The following is a 16684-nucleotide window of genomic DNA, read 5'->3' as shown; positions in this document are numbered from 1 at the left end:
GCACCATGATTCAGTTTTATTACTATTATTATATTTACCATCTTTTTTATTTCAATTTGTTTTATCAATGTTTTTATTATTCTGGGTTTTTTTTTTTATAGCTGTTAAGATAAAGAAGACAATGAAGAACTTGACTGTGACAGAAACACAGGAGGCAGTTTTCAGTGTAGAACTGAGCCACCCTGATGTGAAAGGAGCTCTGTGGATTAAAAATGGTGTTGAACTGGAATCAAATGACAAGTATGAAATTTCAGTGAAAGGAACTGTTCACACACTGAGAATTAAACACTGCATTGTCACTGATGAGTCTGTTTATAGCTTTAAGCTTGGAAAGATAGGAGCCAATGCCAGACTTCATGTGGAAAGTAAGTCAATCTGGTTTGACTGTTTGCTTTAATGTGTGATTTGAAATTCAAATCTAACACACTGCTGAATCTTGCAAACTTTTTTCCTCAAGCTGTCAAGATTATCAAAAAGCCAAAGGATGTCACTGCGTTGGAAAATGCTGTTGTCTCTTTTGAACTGAGTGTATCCCATGATACTGTACCAGTCCGATGGTTCCACAAAAATATTGAGCTTAAACAAAGTGATAAATACAAGATGATCTCTCAAAGGAAAGTTCACAAGCTTATGCTGCATAACATATCTCCTACTGATGCTGGGGAATACACAGCTCTTGTTGGGCAAATTGAATGTAAAGCGAAACTGTTTGTGGAAAGTAAGTACTGTAAATTTGTGAGAAAGTAATTATATTATTTGCTACACCAACTCATATTGAACAACTTGACCTGACACTTTGTAGCCTGTTACCCTTATTTTTTTGCTATCTTCCACACATACTGACTTAAAAAATAAAATTCCTTTGTCTTCCCCCCTTCCCCTCTTTAGCCATACACATCACAAAGACCATGAAGAATATTGAGATCCCCGAGACCAAAACAGCCTCTTTTGAATGTGAAGTTTCTCATTTCAATGTGCCTGCTGTCTGGTTGAAAAATGGTGTGGAGATTGAAATGAGTGAAAAGTTCAAAATAGTGGTCCAGGGTAAACTCCATCAGCTCAATATCATGAACACAAGCAGTGAAGATTCTGCAGAATACACATTTGTCTGTGGAAATGACCGAGTCAGTGCAACTCTGACCGTAAAACGTATGTAAAATGAAATTAACCAGAATATTTTACAGTTACTGACAATAGAGTTTGTGTTAATACATGTACTTAGTGCAATTCAGACAAAACCAGCACTGATGTAGAAGAGTTTTCAAATAACCCTAAATAGTCACAGTTACATTTTTAAGTTACATTTTATGCTGTGGACATGGATTCTTCTGTTAAGGCCACTGTGCCTAAACACTAAGTCATCATAGGAGGTAGAATTTTGATTCCTATGTTATGTAGATATTTTGGAAAATTTAATTGTAGTATTGAATCTCAACACAGAGTTTTTCTTTTAATATTACCAAAAAATCACTATCTGTCTTAAAGAATTTTAAACATTACTGATTTAGTTAACATGTATTTAAAATAAAGCAAAACAGAACAGAAAAATCCAAACCATGTCTATTTCTTTTCTTTTAGCTATCTTAATTACCTCCATGCTAAAAGACATCAATGCTGAAGAGAAAGACACAATAACGTTTGAAGTTACTGTTAACTATGAAGGTATCTCATATAAATGGCTAAAGAATGGAGTAGAAATAAAATCGACCGATAAATGCCAGATACGAACAAAGAAGCTCACACACTCCCTCTCCATAAGAAATGTGCATTTTGGTGATGCTGCAGAATACACTTTTGTTGCTGGAAAAGCAGCTTCATCAGCCACTTTATATGTCGAAGGTATTTACCCTCTTACTTTGTATATTTAGTGACTTTTAATGACTTAAATAGCATGATGGCACTCATTCTACATTTTTCTGCCCTAGCTCGTCACATTGAATTTAGAAAGCATATTAAAGACATCAAGGTTGTGGAGAAGAAAAGGGCTATTTTTGAATGTGAAGTTTCAGAACCTGACATTCAGGTCCAGTGGATGAAGGATGGACAAGAACTCCAGATTGGTGACAGGTGAACACTTGCCTCTACACCATATTGACTTCTGTTATGTATTTTCCCCTAAAAAATAACTTGCTCATTTTCTTTTCATTTCCTCAGGATGAAAATTCAGAGAGAGAAATATGTCCATCGTCTCATCATTCCTTCCACAAAAATGTCTGATGCTGGTCAGTACACCGTAGTAGCAGGTGGAAATACATCCAGTGCCAATTTGATTGTGGAAGGCCGTGACGTTCGTATCAGAAGTGTACACAAAGATATTCAGGTATGACCTATACAGAAGAATAAATATTTCACAACTGTCACTCAAAGGATAATGCAAAGGAAGAGCAACAGTATCTAACCAGCAAGAGTCTTAACACAAAAATCTGTAATCATAAGGTCAGGGCCATCTTCTAGGAAATTGGAATGTGGGACCTTCTGTAATAACAAATGTTATTTTTGATATTCTCCTTGTTCAAAGGTCATTGAGAGACAAAGAGCTGAAATTGAATTTGAAGTCAATGAAGATGACATTGAACCACAGTGGTACAAGGATGGAATTGAGATTAACTTCCAATATGAGGAAAGATACAGTTATGTGGTGGAAAGGAGAGTTCATCGAATGAGCATCTTTGAAACCACTTACTCTGATGCTGGAGAATACACTTTTGTTGCAGGACGGAATAGGAGTTCTGTTGTTCTCTATGTGAATGGTATGTAACCCGCAAACAATGCCCTGCGTTTTTCTGATTTCTGTATAGCTTTTCTATAATTCTATCACTGACAGTAAAAATAAATAAATAATTGAAATCCAAAGAGAATCTTATGTTTGAAGCACTACCAAAATCCTCATGCACGTGGATATTTCATGCTCTGATGAAATAGCTTACTAGATGATGAAAATGCTATAGCATTATTTTTCCCCACTGGATTTATTTAGACCAATAAAATTTCAAGTCCAAATAAAACTAATGTGTCATATGGATTAATGTGCTTTACCAGAGGGATAAGCCTAACTGTTCTTGGACACGTTTTGCCAGAAAACACTTATGCCAATGTAGCTAATCATGTTAAGGTACTTGCTACTAGATCATTGCCTCTGTATCAAGGAAATGGGCAGATTTTCATGGGCACAGAGGACTGGCAATAATAAGATTTTTTTAAAAATAAAATCCTGTCTTCTCCACTCTCCTTCCCCTTCACTCCCTCCAAATCTGCAGCTCCAGAACCACCCCGGATTATTCAGGAGCTTGAGCCAACCACTGTGGAGTCTGGCAAACCTGCCCGCTTCTGTGCCATGATATCAGGCAAACCCCAGCCCAAAATTTCCTGGTACAAAGATGATCAGCAGCTTTCTCCAGGTTTCAAGTGCAAATTTCTTCATGATGCACAAGAATATACTCTACTGCTGATCGAAACTTTCCCTGAAGATGCAGCGGTGTACACCTGTGAAGCAAAAAATGACTACGGAGTTGCTACAACTTCAGCTTCACTTTCAGTGGAAAGTGAGTTCCCCATGCTCATAACAATGTCTGTGAAATGAGAGTGTTGACCTGTGTGTGATCTTCTTCATCTTTAAAAATTACTTCTTTTTCTTACCCTTTAGTCCCAGAGGTTGTTTCTCCTGAGCTAGAAATGCCAGTGTATCCACCTGCTGTCATAATACCACTACGTGATGCTGTTACGTCTGAGGGACAGTCTGCTTGTTTTCAGTGCAGAGTTACAGGGACAGGTGGGTTTAATGAATTCCTGTACATCTTTCCATCTCCCAGAATTTTTCATCTTGAATTTGGAAAAAAATGCAATAGTGTATGTGCTGGGGTCACTCATTCCCTAAAAGTACAGTTATTGACATATGCACACAGCAAAGTGTTACTCACTGACAACTCTCAGTTACACAAGTCACATATCAAAGACAGCATTAAGCATGGAAGTCATAAACTGTGGTAAACATTAGGGATTTCTGAAAATAAGGTCTGTTTCAAAAAACAAATTGTCTTTGGAAACTTCTCAGCATTTCAAATGGTAACTGATGGTAAAACAATATTCCATTTTGATTTCTTTAAGCCGTTCAAGTCAAGGTCAACCTGGTCGATTTATAACCCTTTTAATCAGGTGGATGTAGCAGGATCCCTTTTTAAAAATGAGACTTTCTCTGATTTTAGTAGCAGCAAAGTATTTTTAATTTTATATATTAAGAGGGGAAAGGAAAAAATATTTCTACTCAGGAATATAGCAGCACCAGCGTCAGTATTCCCATACAAATATTTTCAATGCAGACATGAAAACAACAAGTAGGTTGCTTTCCATTGATCATACATTACCAGAGTAATACAAGACACACTGAAACTTTCGAAAGGTACTTGAGATTAAAATTTCAACAGATATAAAAATAGAGCTTATTTACTAGTCTATTTGTTGCTTGAGCAGATCTGAAAGTCTCTTGGTACAGCAAAGAGAAAGAGATCAAGCCATCACGGTTTTTTAGAATGACTCAGTTTGAAGACACTTACCAGCTGGAGATTGCTGAAGCTTATCCAGAGGATGAAGGAATCTATACCTTTGTGGCTAGTAATTCTGTAGGCCAAGTGACAAGCACTGCTACCTTGAAGCTAGAAGGTACTGTGTACAATTAAAGATGGTGTCTTGTTCAGGTCATGTTCCAATACTAATCTTAATATACACTGATGATTGTATGTGAGTCATTGTCTGTCATGCTGTCTTTTAACTCAATTAATTGCTACCATTTACAATGTTCGTAGCATACATTTCTGTCTCCAAAATACAGGTCATGCACAGGAAAACTTACTTCACATTTTTTTCCATGTTCCGTGCACCTCATCTTTTCATTCTCTCCAGTATTAGAATCTGTCATGCACCAAAGGTGGTAGAAACCTTCTTTCTAATGGAAGTGCTTTGGTTACACATTCTTTGATTTGACTGTGAGGAGAATCTAGTAAGAGGTTTTATATAAAAGAAATCACTTTTAAAGTGTTGGAAAACATGTTAAATAGATGTATGTGCTGGATACTTGAGTAGTTAGAAAGAAATAGTTTACATTCATATGAATTAATGAAATATTGACCAAAGTTTTAGAGCACAAATATTGTCTGGAGAATTTACTATTTAAGTTCTGTATTGTCTCTGATATTATGTAACCATAAATATTTTGTTTTCTTTTTGCAAGAGGTTTTATAAACGATGAATTAGAATAATTCATACTGTTAAGTTGCAAGTTAGAAAAAAAATCTTGACAGAAAGAGAAAAATTTGTTGCAGTGTAGGGTAAGAAATTAAAAGTTGGCATGCTTCTTTTCAGGATGTAAAAATGTTGAAGAAGTTACATCAGAGTCCCATTGGCATGTTTCTTCATCTGTTTCACTTAAGGAGGAGTCTATTGGCCAAAGGCCCATCTTTATCCAGCCTATTTCAAGCTGCAGGGTATGCAGCGGGGAATCAGTCAGATTTCAAGCTAGAGTTTCTAGCATGCCCAAACCAAAAATCCAGTGGTTTCATAATCAAGAACTCATGTTGCCAGCAAAAGATATAGTTTTCCACTTTGATGAGTCTACAGGCACAGCTATACTGATAATAGTAGATGCTTTCTTAAAGCATGCTGGCCAATACTCTTGCAAGGCAAGAAATAGTGCTGGAGAAACAACTTGTACAGCTACACTTACAGTGACTGCAGAAGGTAAAGCCCCATTTTTACTTCAAAGGGATTCAGTTTGTTGTATACCACACTTTTACTCTTTTACTAATGTTCTTCTTCCCTTGTTTCACATGTTTTCTTTACCAGATAATTTTAGTAGTACCTATCCTCTGTAACCCAACCACCTTCTTGTCTTCTGTTTATGCTGTAACATGGGGAAATCTGCAAATTTGTGTCTTGATGTAAGTCAGAGTAGAATAATTTTACTGAAGGTGTTCAGATTTTTAAAACAGAGAATTAAGTGATCCTTATAGCATTCACTGAGGTATTTGACACTATCCTCTAGGGGGGGAAAAAAAAAGAAAAGAGAAAATACCACCTTTAAAAGTTCCATAATAAGTTTCCAATACTAAAATGGACAACTTCAGTGAAAGAAAAGAGAGGCATCAGCTGTGTATCAACTGCATGACTGGCTCAGGCATCACTTGTCATTTACATATGTAAATGGATAATCTTTGTGTCAGGAGAGTAGTGCATCTGGCATGCTGAATTTTCAAATGAAGATCATTCATTTTCATCCTCCACACTGTTTGATTTTGTTCAGAGCATGGCCCAGTAAAGTATTTTAGATGCTAATATTGTTATTTTTGTTACTTGATTACACAGTGCAAGCCCTAGATAGGCAAAGTTCTGGGAAAGATGTAAAAGAGTCTATCCGGTCGCAGGCTATATCAGAACTTCATGTTGCTCCTCTCACAAAGAAGAACATTAAAATTTACCAAAAAGAATTTAAACCAGTGCAAAAGCCATCACAGGAATTGGGTGTACAGGTTTTTGAAAGCGTATCGGAAAGTTTGACTATGAAGGCTACGTCAGTTGAAGAAATGGAAGCCATGCACACAGCTATCCTTTCCCAAACATCTCAAAGCACCAGGATCTCTATGACCACTGCTCAGGAAATGAAAGATGTCTCTCCAAAGATTCTTTTGCAGCTCAGAGACCTAACTGTGAAATGTGGTGATACTGCTCAGTTCATATGTGCCTTAGAAGATGAATTCTTCTCTGAGTTTATTTGGGCCAAGGAAGGTGAAAGGATAGAAGAGTCTGAAAAATTGAAGATCTCACAGAATGGAAGTGTTATACTGCTCACAATCCTAAATGCCCAGATGACAGATCAAGGACTGTACAGTTGTACTGTTTATAATGATTACGGAGGGACAACAACTGCTGCAATACTAACAGTCAAAGGTGGTTATCTGACTTTTAACATTATGACTGACCTTTTGCAACCTGATTATCACTGCTTTTAGCTCACTTATATTTCCTTTGTTATCAATATTTAATTGAGAAGGCTGTAGTAATAATTCTTTGGGGATTTTCCTCCACATTTACAGCTCTATTCGTAATGGACATGTGCAGTAGTGGGAAGTTGGTATTGTAGCTTCTTTGCCTCTTCCCAGCAAGTCACTGATGTCTGAGGCTTTTTATTCCTCATATTCTTCATTGATGAGCGGGCATATATAAAGTGAAACAGGCTGGTAGGAATTTTTACATTTTTGAGAATTCCTGAAGCTGAAGTTTAAGGAAGAATGTCAGATAAGGAATGTAGGTCAATGCACTTGAAAGGATTAATGGGTTCAAGTGCAAATATTACTGCTCTGGTGAATTGTCTTCTACCCTTCATTCTCCCTGAGATACAAGTACTTGTTGTTGCCAAGACTCCTTCCGCTCCTTCCTGACGTCAGAGTACTAAAATGTTGGTAGTGCTACCAGTAGTGAAAACCCCACACTGTATTTTCACCACGCTGGACAGCTCAATAGCAGAAAACTAAGATGAATGATGAGAACGCTGTTGACGCTGTTGATTTGGCTCTTATATTTGGAAATTTCTTTCTTCATTCTTGAGCTGTGCAAAGTGCTTTACATAATCTTCTGCTGCTACTTCCTAATTGAGGCTTTAAATAAAAGTATAGATGTGCCTGTATAAGGCATTACAGACCAAGTCTTGCTCCTGTGAAAGTCTCTTTGGCTTAACTGGTACCTAGAATTATTAGAGCTCTTAAATGTGTAATCACTCGTGTTTAATAGTGTTGCTGTAGCACTAATATTCTAGAGATTCTTTCAATACTAATTATTGGGTTTTTTACCCCTAAGTATAAGGATATTTTTATTCCTCCAAAACATCTGACCTAATCCTTTTCCTAACTTTATTCTTACCTAGCAAAAGAAGCACAAGCCAAAGCAGTAACAAAAATTACCCTTGAATCAGATACTAAAAGCTTTAAAGCAGCCAAAGATTGTCAGTTTAAAGCATCTGAAGTTAAGCAAGAACCTTCCAAGAAAACCTCAAGCTTGTTTATATCTACATCCCAAAGACCATATGAAACTGAGAAGCAAAGAAACAGAGTCTACTATCCTGATGTTGTGCCATGTGAAGACATCACAGAAACTGATGCTGAAGCACCAGAGTTTCTTGAAACTCTGCCTTCAGAAACCACTGTAAAAGAAGGAGATGATGTGTTACTTTTTTGTATAATGAAAGGTGTGCCAACACCTTGCGTGGTCTGGCTGTGCAATCAGCTAATAGTTGAGGAGTCTGCATTGTGTTCCTTAAAACACGATGGGCCATTGTGCAGTTTAAGATTGTTGAAAGTTGGTCAGAACCACCAGGGTATATACAAGTGCAGAATAGTTAATCCTGCAGGACAAGCCGAGTGCAGCACCCGTCTGAGAGTGACAGGTTGGCAACTGCATGTTCCTTCCAAGTATCAATTCCTCATGCTTAGTATCATTGCATTCCAGTACATTCATTCCCTGGGAGATGATAAAGAATGACCAACCATCTCATTAGTCTGTGGATTGTTGAATGTTTTCTTCAAAAATTTAAGGCATGATAAAGGCATGTTACATGAGAAACTTTCCCCCACCCTGCAAAAGCGAAAGCAGATCTTACAAGAAAGTGTACGTTGCAAACACTTTGAAAGCATTTATTTATTCTATTCTCAAAATTTATCAAGTGTTTGAATTGTTTGGCATGCGTTTATGTGTATGTATGTGTGAATTTCGGTATATTTGCAAGGAAGATTGGATGTTCTTACTGCATAAAGTGTTTGGCATATTTAGCAACTATAGCTCAAAAGTATTTTTCTTTTTTTTCCTAGTTCCTGAAAAAGTTATTCATGAGAAACTAGAGGAAGAGATTGAAATGGAAGTGAAAGGTACAGTCGTCAGTGATGTTATACTGAATAATTAGTACCAGTAATTAGTAACATTGTGAAAAGCTTTTTATCTGCTTACATGTAGTGTCTGATGGGGAAAGAAACACTTTAAAGCATATTGGAACATGTTGCATGTTTGTTTTGATATGCAAAGGGTTACCTGCATTATAAAGTTATTTAAGTTTTAAAACATGTTTAAAACTTCAAATTTATCATTTTGCAGCCATATTCTTAACTTTTACTTCATGCTTTGCAGCTGTTCACAGAGCTTCTATTTGTTCAATTTCCGTTTGAATGCATGGAATAGTTTACTTCAGAAGAAAGTTATACAAATCTTAATCATATTCTTTTCAAACAAGTTAGAAACCTAACAATCAGTTCAATGAACCCTATTGGATGGATGAAGTATACTAGGAAGCATTTACTGTTTAAGATATGTGAAAGCTACACATTCCCATTGATTCCTTGCACTTTTTACGTACATTAATTCATCATTATACATCTCTTACCCTGGCTTGCAGATAGCATATGTGGTTTATGTTGCTTGCTTTTTCCCCTGTGCATAACATTGTGAAGTTAGTGGCTGTATTAGTTCGAATAAACGCCTTCTCATTTCATGTTAGCTACTTACTTACTTTTTAAAAAGTATCTTTCAAAATATTTTTTCTCAATTGTTTGAACATCTACAAACAGAGGGTTCAGAAAGGGCGTTTATTCTACTGTCTGCAAGTCAGGTAAGATTTTCTTCTTTACCACCCAAAGACACACAGCTTTCCCAGGGAGCAAAAACATACACGCAGAAGAACGTGTTATTTTGAAATTCATTTTTGCTTGTTCAAGAAGAAATTTCCACAGTCTGAAGAAAGAACAGACAACGAACGATTTTCGTGTCAATCTTTAAAACAGAGCAAGGCGTTGCGTTTATTCGAACAAATATGGTGAGTGAATTACTTTTTTTTTTCTGGGTGTGCGATGAAATCTGTTGCATGCCCATTTTTTATTTCAATATATTGCTATTTCATTTTTTTCAATCAGATGGCAGGCAGAAAGTGACATGTTGTAACCCAGTTTCCTTCTCTTGCAGAGCAGCGCGGCAAGGTGAACCTCGAGGGACTTGGGACAGCGGTGGGGCTGGCTTGCCCCCAGAACTGTAAACCCACCTTCACGCAGGGCCTCAAGTGTAGGTCTGTCTTGGAGGGGGACCCTGCACTCTTCCAGTGTGAGCTGGTGGCATGCCCACCACCCCACATGTCCTGGTTTCACAACAACCGTCCGGTCCGCCAGGATTGCCGCAAAGTGATCCGGACGGAGAGTGAGGAGCTCATGCACCACGCCAGCCTTGAGATGTGGGATGTGCATGAGCAGGATGCTGGCAGCTACAGAGTATTTGCCATTAACAGCGAGGGCTCAGCTGAGTCCACCGCCTCGCTGCTGGTGGCCCGTCGTAGGGAGCAGCAGGTCTTGGGTTTCTCAGGGAAAGTGAAGTGGATGCGAGAGAGGTGGGAGTGCCTGCTGCAGCAGCGGCAGGAGGACCGGCTGCGGGTAGTGCTCCACTGCACTGGTTCACCCTTTGACAAGAGGCAGGAGGCTGAGAAGTCACCTGGCAACCTCTCCCCAACCAGGGGCATGGTACGAACCATCCGTTTCCAGAGGCTGCCACGGATGGGGGCTCACCGCCCCGGATTGGCATGCAGGAGGGAGTATGGTGGCATGGTGGTGGATGCTGAGGAACTGCTGGAGGAGGAGATCCGTTGGAAGCTGCAGCGGCTGCGGGAGGCAAAGAGGGCAGTGCTGAAGAAGAAGCAGTTTTTTTTCCCTTATGGCTGTGCCTCAGGTGTGCTCTCCTGGGAAGCCCAACCCGCCTGTGGTGGCTACAACCATGGGTGGCTCAAAGCCCCTCATGGTGCAGGTAGTGAAGAGGCACTACAGGCCCAAGGCTGCAGGGGAGAAATGGCAGATGCCAGGTGGGCTCCTGGAGGCCTGCCCACCCCTCTTTGTCCAGGAGATCAAGTCCCAGGATGCTGTTGAGGGGCACAGATGCACCTTCTCCTGCCTCTTCCATGGCCGCCCGCAACCCACAGTCAGTTGGTACAACAACGGCAAGCCTGTGGGGCGCATCCAAGGCACCGCCATTCACACCACAGAGTGCTGCTCTACATTGACCTTCCCATCCCTGCTCCCACAGCACAGTGGCACCATCACCTGTGTGATCTTTAACCCACTAGGCACAGTCAGCACCTCGGCTGCACTCCATGTGAGGCAGCGGATGCCAGCCTATGAAGACATGAAGAAGGAGGAGGAAGAGGAAAGGAAAAAAGCAGAGAAGGCAGAAGAGGAGGAGAAAGCAAAGAAGGAAGAAAGGGAGAAAGAGAAAGAGGAGGAGAAGGTGGAGGAGGAAGAAGAAGTTGGCCTGGCCTTCGCAGCAGAGCAGGAACTGCCAAGTGCAGTTCCAGACTCAGATTTGCTGTCACTGCCTGTGGAAATCAAAATCACTGCCCCCACTCCAACACCGGAGCAAGACACAGAGATGAAGGAGACCACACAGGCCTCTCCAGACCAGACTGCTCCCACCATAAAGCACAAGTTCAAGTTTTCATTTGATGTGGGAAACAAGGCACCCAAAATTATGGCAGAAGCCCCAGCACACGTTCATTGCCGTGAAGGGGAGGCAGTGGTATTGGAATGTGCTGTGTCTGGGCAGCCCCCACCAGCTGTGGTCTGGTCCCTGAATGACCAGAGTCTCTCTGCCAGCGAAAAGCTGAAGTTTGAGGAAGGCGAGAATGGCACATACCGCTTACACATCCAAGGGGTCTCTGTTGCGGATGCCGGGCTATACTGTTGTGTGGCCAAGAATGAGGCTGGAACAGCACAGACTGCCTCTGAGCTGACAGTGCAGCCCAGTGCACCCAGGTTGTATAGCAAGGGTGGAGACACTGAGGAACTGCCTGCTGTTGACCATGTCCTGCACCTCCAAGACCTCAGCATGATTGGGAAGGATGAAGAAGAACAGATCACATGCTCCAAGGAGGAGAAATCCCACCTACCCTGGACTATGACGCTGTCTCCATCTCCTGCTGTGCAGTTGGAAGAAGAATGTGAGAAAACTTCTCACTTCAAAGAAAGTGAGATGGAGGAAATGATGGTGCTGGATATCATGGAAGTTTGTACAAGGCAGGAAATGAGTTATACAGAAGAAAGTGTGAGGGATACAGGTGGTATTTCTGAGATGAGACAGCACAGTGGAAAAGCTGTCTCTGAGGAACTCAGCTTTGGCATTGGTGCCACTGAGCTGCACCCCAGCATTTCCAGAGAAGAGCACGAACTGGTGGCCAAGGACTCGGGTCACTTTTCTGAGGAGCTGGAGGCTGAAGGAGACAAAATGGTACCACGTACAGATGCTCTGTCCTGGGATATCTTGAAGTCACCATTTATGGAAGTGAAAAGGCAAGCACATACCTCTGAGCAATGTTCTCTCTCAAGGGAGTGTGAGGATTCACAGTTTTTCATTCCTATATTACCTGAAGTGCAAGAAGGGAGTGATGTTTATATGGAGGAGAGCAATGCTCCTGCCTGGGAGGCAGCATCTCCTGATGCGCCTTTTACAGAAGAGCCAAGTGTGCCCCACTCACAGGACAACACTGCAAGCACACCCACAAAGGAGCAGTTTGGCTTCTATGACTTCTGTGCAGAAGTGCAGCAGGAGGAACAGGCCAAGGAGCAAGAGAGATCTGTTGATATTAAACAGGACATCGAGGTTGATGATCATCTTTGTAAAGAAGAAATGATCAATGCTGGGGATGCTGCACACTGGGAAATGCACAATGATGGACGAATGCTGCAAGAAATTGAGTCTGATGGACAAATGCTGCCAGAAATTGAGTCTAATGCAGACAATTCTTTGAATCTAATCCTCACTCCTCCTTTCATAGAAAACTCAGGCCAGGATTTTACTGAGGAAGTTGAGGTTCACCTAGAAGAAGTACATTTCAAAGAACAGCTGTTGCCATCTGAGACAGAGGAGACCAATATCACATTTGATCTGAAGAAGTTTGTAGAGCCGCTCCCAGCTGCAGAGACTGTGGAGACAAAACAGGCACAAACCCTGGGCACTCTGGAGAGTGTGGAGGTAGGAGTGGCTGGGCTCATCTCCCCTTTGCACCAACATGATGTGCTTGTGGAAGAGTTGTCTCTGAGTGAGGAGCTGCGCCAGAGCTACAGGACACGGCAGGAAGAGGTTAGTGTACAGGAAGAGGCACAACCAAGAGAAATCAGAAGGGCTGATTTGCAAGTCCCTAATGGGGACCTCAGAGGCACCATAGTATCTGCTGAAGAGGGATGTCCTGTTGAAGAAATTCATGAGTCAGAGGTGAGTGCATGTGAGGAGATTTCACTTGAGGGACAATTTCACAGTTTTTTGGTGGAGTCCAAAGCAGATTTCCAAAGAGGAGTGCAGGAAACATATGTATGGGAGAGTGGGGAACAACTGGAGACCACAGACTCGCAGAGTGACAGCTTTATCATTGACTTGAAAAAAGCTGCAAGTGAAAAGAAACCCCAGACTGGGCATCAGGCCAAGGAGGAAGAAGGTTCTGGGATAGAAAAGATCTTTGAGACAGAAGTGAGCAGCTCCACCTGTGAGATAGAAAGAACAGATTGCCCTGAGGAGATGCCTGGGGACACCCAACAGGAACCAAACACAACCAAGGGCTTCTCTTTTGGACAACTCTTACTTGGTTTAGTAATGGATGATCCTGTGGAACAGAAGGAGCAAAGGAAAGAGTCTTGGGACAAGAAGAGGTCTCCCACTGAGGAAGCCTCTGAGGATAGCCTGGATGGAGAAGGATTGTGGGAGGATGTTTCTGAAGATCCAAACCCCAGTGCTGTTCAAGTCTCAGAGTTGGAGACTGACTTGTCTCTGACCAAGTATTTACAGTCAGTTGGGCCACAGAAAACTCTGAATCTCAAAGGAAAAGTGCAGAAGGAGCGAGAGACCATTACTTCACTGGAAGTGGAGGAGGTCACCTTCAGCATGGTTTATGACTATTACATTTTGCCCGGCCCTTCTCTCCTGAGTCAGAAATGTCTATAGAACTGGAGAGCAGGAGTGGAGAGGAGTCACCTGATTCGGACCGCTTCTACACACCTCCCTCCTCAGTGGAGATCTTTGAAACTGCTTCATCAGCATCCTACCACACACCGCTCAGCACACCTGAGCGCTACTCCACACCATCTGAGGGCTCAGGCTACAACACACCACCCGAGCGTTTCTCCACACCGTCTGAAGGCTCAGGATATAGCACACTGCCCGAGCGTTACTCCACACCCTCTGAAGGTTCAGGATACAGCACACCACCTGAGCACTACTCCACCCCCTCTGAGGGTTCAAAATGCAACACACCCTTGGACCACTATTTCACACCCTTCGAGGGACCCTGCTCTGTGTCAGGAGACAGCACACCACCAGAGCGCTACCGAACACCCACTGGGGAGTATATGGATGCCCTGACCATGCTCCCCCTCTGTGAGAGAAGGCAGCAACCTCCAGGCCATCCACAGGCTGAGGAGTTTAGGACCCCCTGTGAAGCCCTGGAGCCATCAGGCAGGGATATGCCACCTGCATTCCTCAAGGCATTGAGTAGGAGGAGGCTGTATGAGGGTAACACAGTGAGCTTTGTGGCTGAGGTGGTGGGTGTGCCCAAGCCAGGAGTGAAGTGGTATCATAATAAATCTCTCTTGGAGCCAGATGAGAGAGTGCGGATAGAGCAGGATGGGAACAAATATGTGCTGGAGATCACTAATGTCCAGAAATCTGATGAAGGACAGTATCTGTGCCATGCAGTGAACATTGTCGGGGAAGCTAAAAGTATTGCACAGGTGGAAGTTTTGTCTGAAGATGGGCGGTCACTAGCACTCCCACCACCTGTCACCCATCAGCATGTTATACACTTTGACCTGGAGCAAAATACATCTTCAAGGTCACCTTCACCACAGGAAATCCTCCTGGAAGTAGAGCTGGATGAAAATGAGGTCAAGGAGTTTGAGAAGCAGGTCAAAATCTTAACTAGTCCTGAGTTTAGCCCAGATAAGAAGAGCATGGTGGTTTCCCTGGATGTTCTTCCACTTGCCTTGTTGGAGCAAGCTGCAGGCTTGGCTGCAGAGGAGAATGAGGATGTAAAAATTGATTTCCAGGTAACTGAAATGCCTCCCCGCTTTGCTGTGCCTTTTACAGATGTCCAAGTGACAGAAGGCTTGGAGGCAGTGTTTGAGTGTGTGGTAACAGGTACTCCTGTCCCTGTAGTGCAGTGGTTCAGAGGCAACACCTGTGTGACACCTGCCACAGGGAAGTATGCTGTGAGTCAGAAGGAGGGACTTCATAGTCTGAAGGTTCAAAATGCAGGTCCTTCTGATGGCGGCTTGTATCACTGTCGGGCTATGAATAGGCTGGGAGAAGCAACGTGTAAAGGCTCCCTCGTAGTTGTGGCTCCGCAGGGAGCAAGTGCCAAGGCGAGCAGTGAGACAGTGATGGGCAGCGAACCACACAGGCTCCAGAAGTGTGACTTGCTTTTGAGTAAGACTATGAAACCAGGTGACCAATCAGAAATAGAGCTGGAGTTTGAGTTCGAGCCACACGTAGGCAACTCAAAGAAAGCAATCCGACTGCTTGCGGCGACTCAACAAGGGCGGGAAGTGGAAGGGGAGAAGTGTGTCAATGTTAGTTTTGATGTGTTTGCGGAGCCGTCCCAAGAGGAACAGGTTGAGTTTAGGGCAGAGGACTCGGAGAGCTGCAGCTTTGAGTTCCAGGTCATAGAAGCCCCTCCTAAATTCCTAAGGCACATTTCTGACTACAGTACATTTGTAGGTGCCTCAGCGTGCTTCCAGTGTGTTGTGACTGGTTTGCCCCCACCAAGTGTCCACTGGTACAAGGATGGAGTGTTGTTGGAAGGGGACAGGTATTGTGCTCAGGAAGAGCAAGGGGGCTCTCATAGCCTCACTATTGAAAACCTGATGCAAAGCGACAGTGGGCGGTACAAATGCAGAGCTACTAACAGGGCAGGAGCTGCTGAGACTTGTGCTGTGTTAACATTATACTAAATTTCCGTTATTTTATTTCGGAGTCTTGTTTGAAACACTAAGTGTTTTTGTGCTGTTATTCATTGCAGGTGAAAATGCAGCACTCAATTTAGGGGCATTGTTTTTCATCTCTTTAGAGATGAAAACCACTTTATGTGGGCATATTTGTCTCACTTGAACTTGCTTTTGTTGGGGAATTTAAGTGAGATTTCATCTGTGCATAGGTGTTGTGCACACTTTTGCACCGAGGTATATTTCAGGCTCCTTCCAAACTCCTTACTCATTCTTGTAAAGATATTTTAATTCATGCTCATTTAGATAGGACTATTTTTGTCATGTAATGTACATATTCATGTGTTTCTGTAATGGTGAAATCATTATTGTTTTATGTAGGCTAGAAATCACCTGAAAATGTAGAAACCACCTTTTTCTTGTAGCCTAAAGGTATGGAATACTAACTCACGCTGTTTAGTTCGGATACAGTTCTGTGAAAGAACTTTTAAAATTGGCAATCACCCTTCTCACAATGCTGTATCAGAACATGTGAGTCTTGCTGATTCAAATCCTGTGTTTACAGTTTCTATCATTGCAAAATTCTCATGTCTGTGGGCCTCATTATACTGACTCATGGAATTAAATGACTTTTTTTTAAGTCAATGGAATTACACTGTTGCAAAGAAAGCAACACAATGGGAAGAAAATTAAAG

General features: G+C 42.0%; 2 protein-coding genes across 2 annotated transcripts in view; both read left to right on the top strand.

Moving 5' to 3' along the window:
* The window catches only part of LOC104270468 (titin-like), a gene marked incomplete at its 3' end in the record, with an annotated part of 104495 nt that overhangs the window by 31292 nt on the left and 56519 nt on the right, over positions 1-16684 (top strand). The window contains 11 exon segments of the mRNA XM_009864887.1: positions 102-365; positions 458-718; positions 889-1149; positions 1579-1839; positions 1926-2067; positions 2155-2320; positions 2519-2750; positions 3258-3542; positions 3644-3769; positions 4468-4656; positions 8850-8906. Of these exon segments, the coding sequence (XP_009863189.1) occupies positions 102-365; positions 458-718; positions 889-1149; positions 1579-1839; positions 1926-2067; positions 2155-2320; positions 2519-2750; positions 3258-3542; positions 3644-3769; positions 4468-4656; positions 8850-8906 (2244 nt within the window).
* Positions 11434-15998, top strand: LOC104270390. Its single transcript, XM_009864777.1, has 2 exons — positions 11434-13923; positions 13980-15998. The coding sequence occupies exons 1-2, from the start codon at positions 11434-11436 to the stop codon at positions 15996-15998; spliced, it is 4509 nt and encodes a 1502-aa protein (XP_009863079.1).

The sequence above is a fragment of the Apaloderma vittatum genome, unplaced genomic scaffold (genome assembly GCF_000703405.1).
Source record: "Apaloderma vittatum isolate BGI_N311 unplaced genomic scaffold, ASM70340v1 scaffold3260, whole genome shotgun sequence".
Taxonomy (NCBI): domain Eukaryota; kingdom Metazoa; phylum Chordata; class Aves; order Trogoniformes; family Trogonidae; genus Apaloderma; species Apaloderma vittatum.
This window is presented reverse-complemented; position numbering and strand designations above follow the sequence as displayed.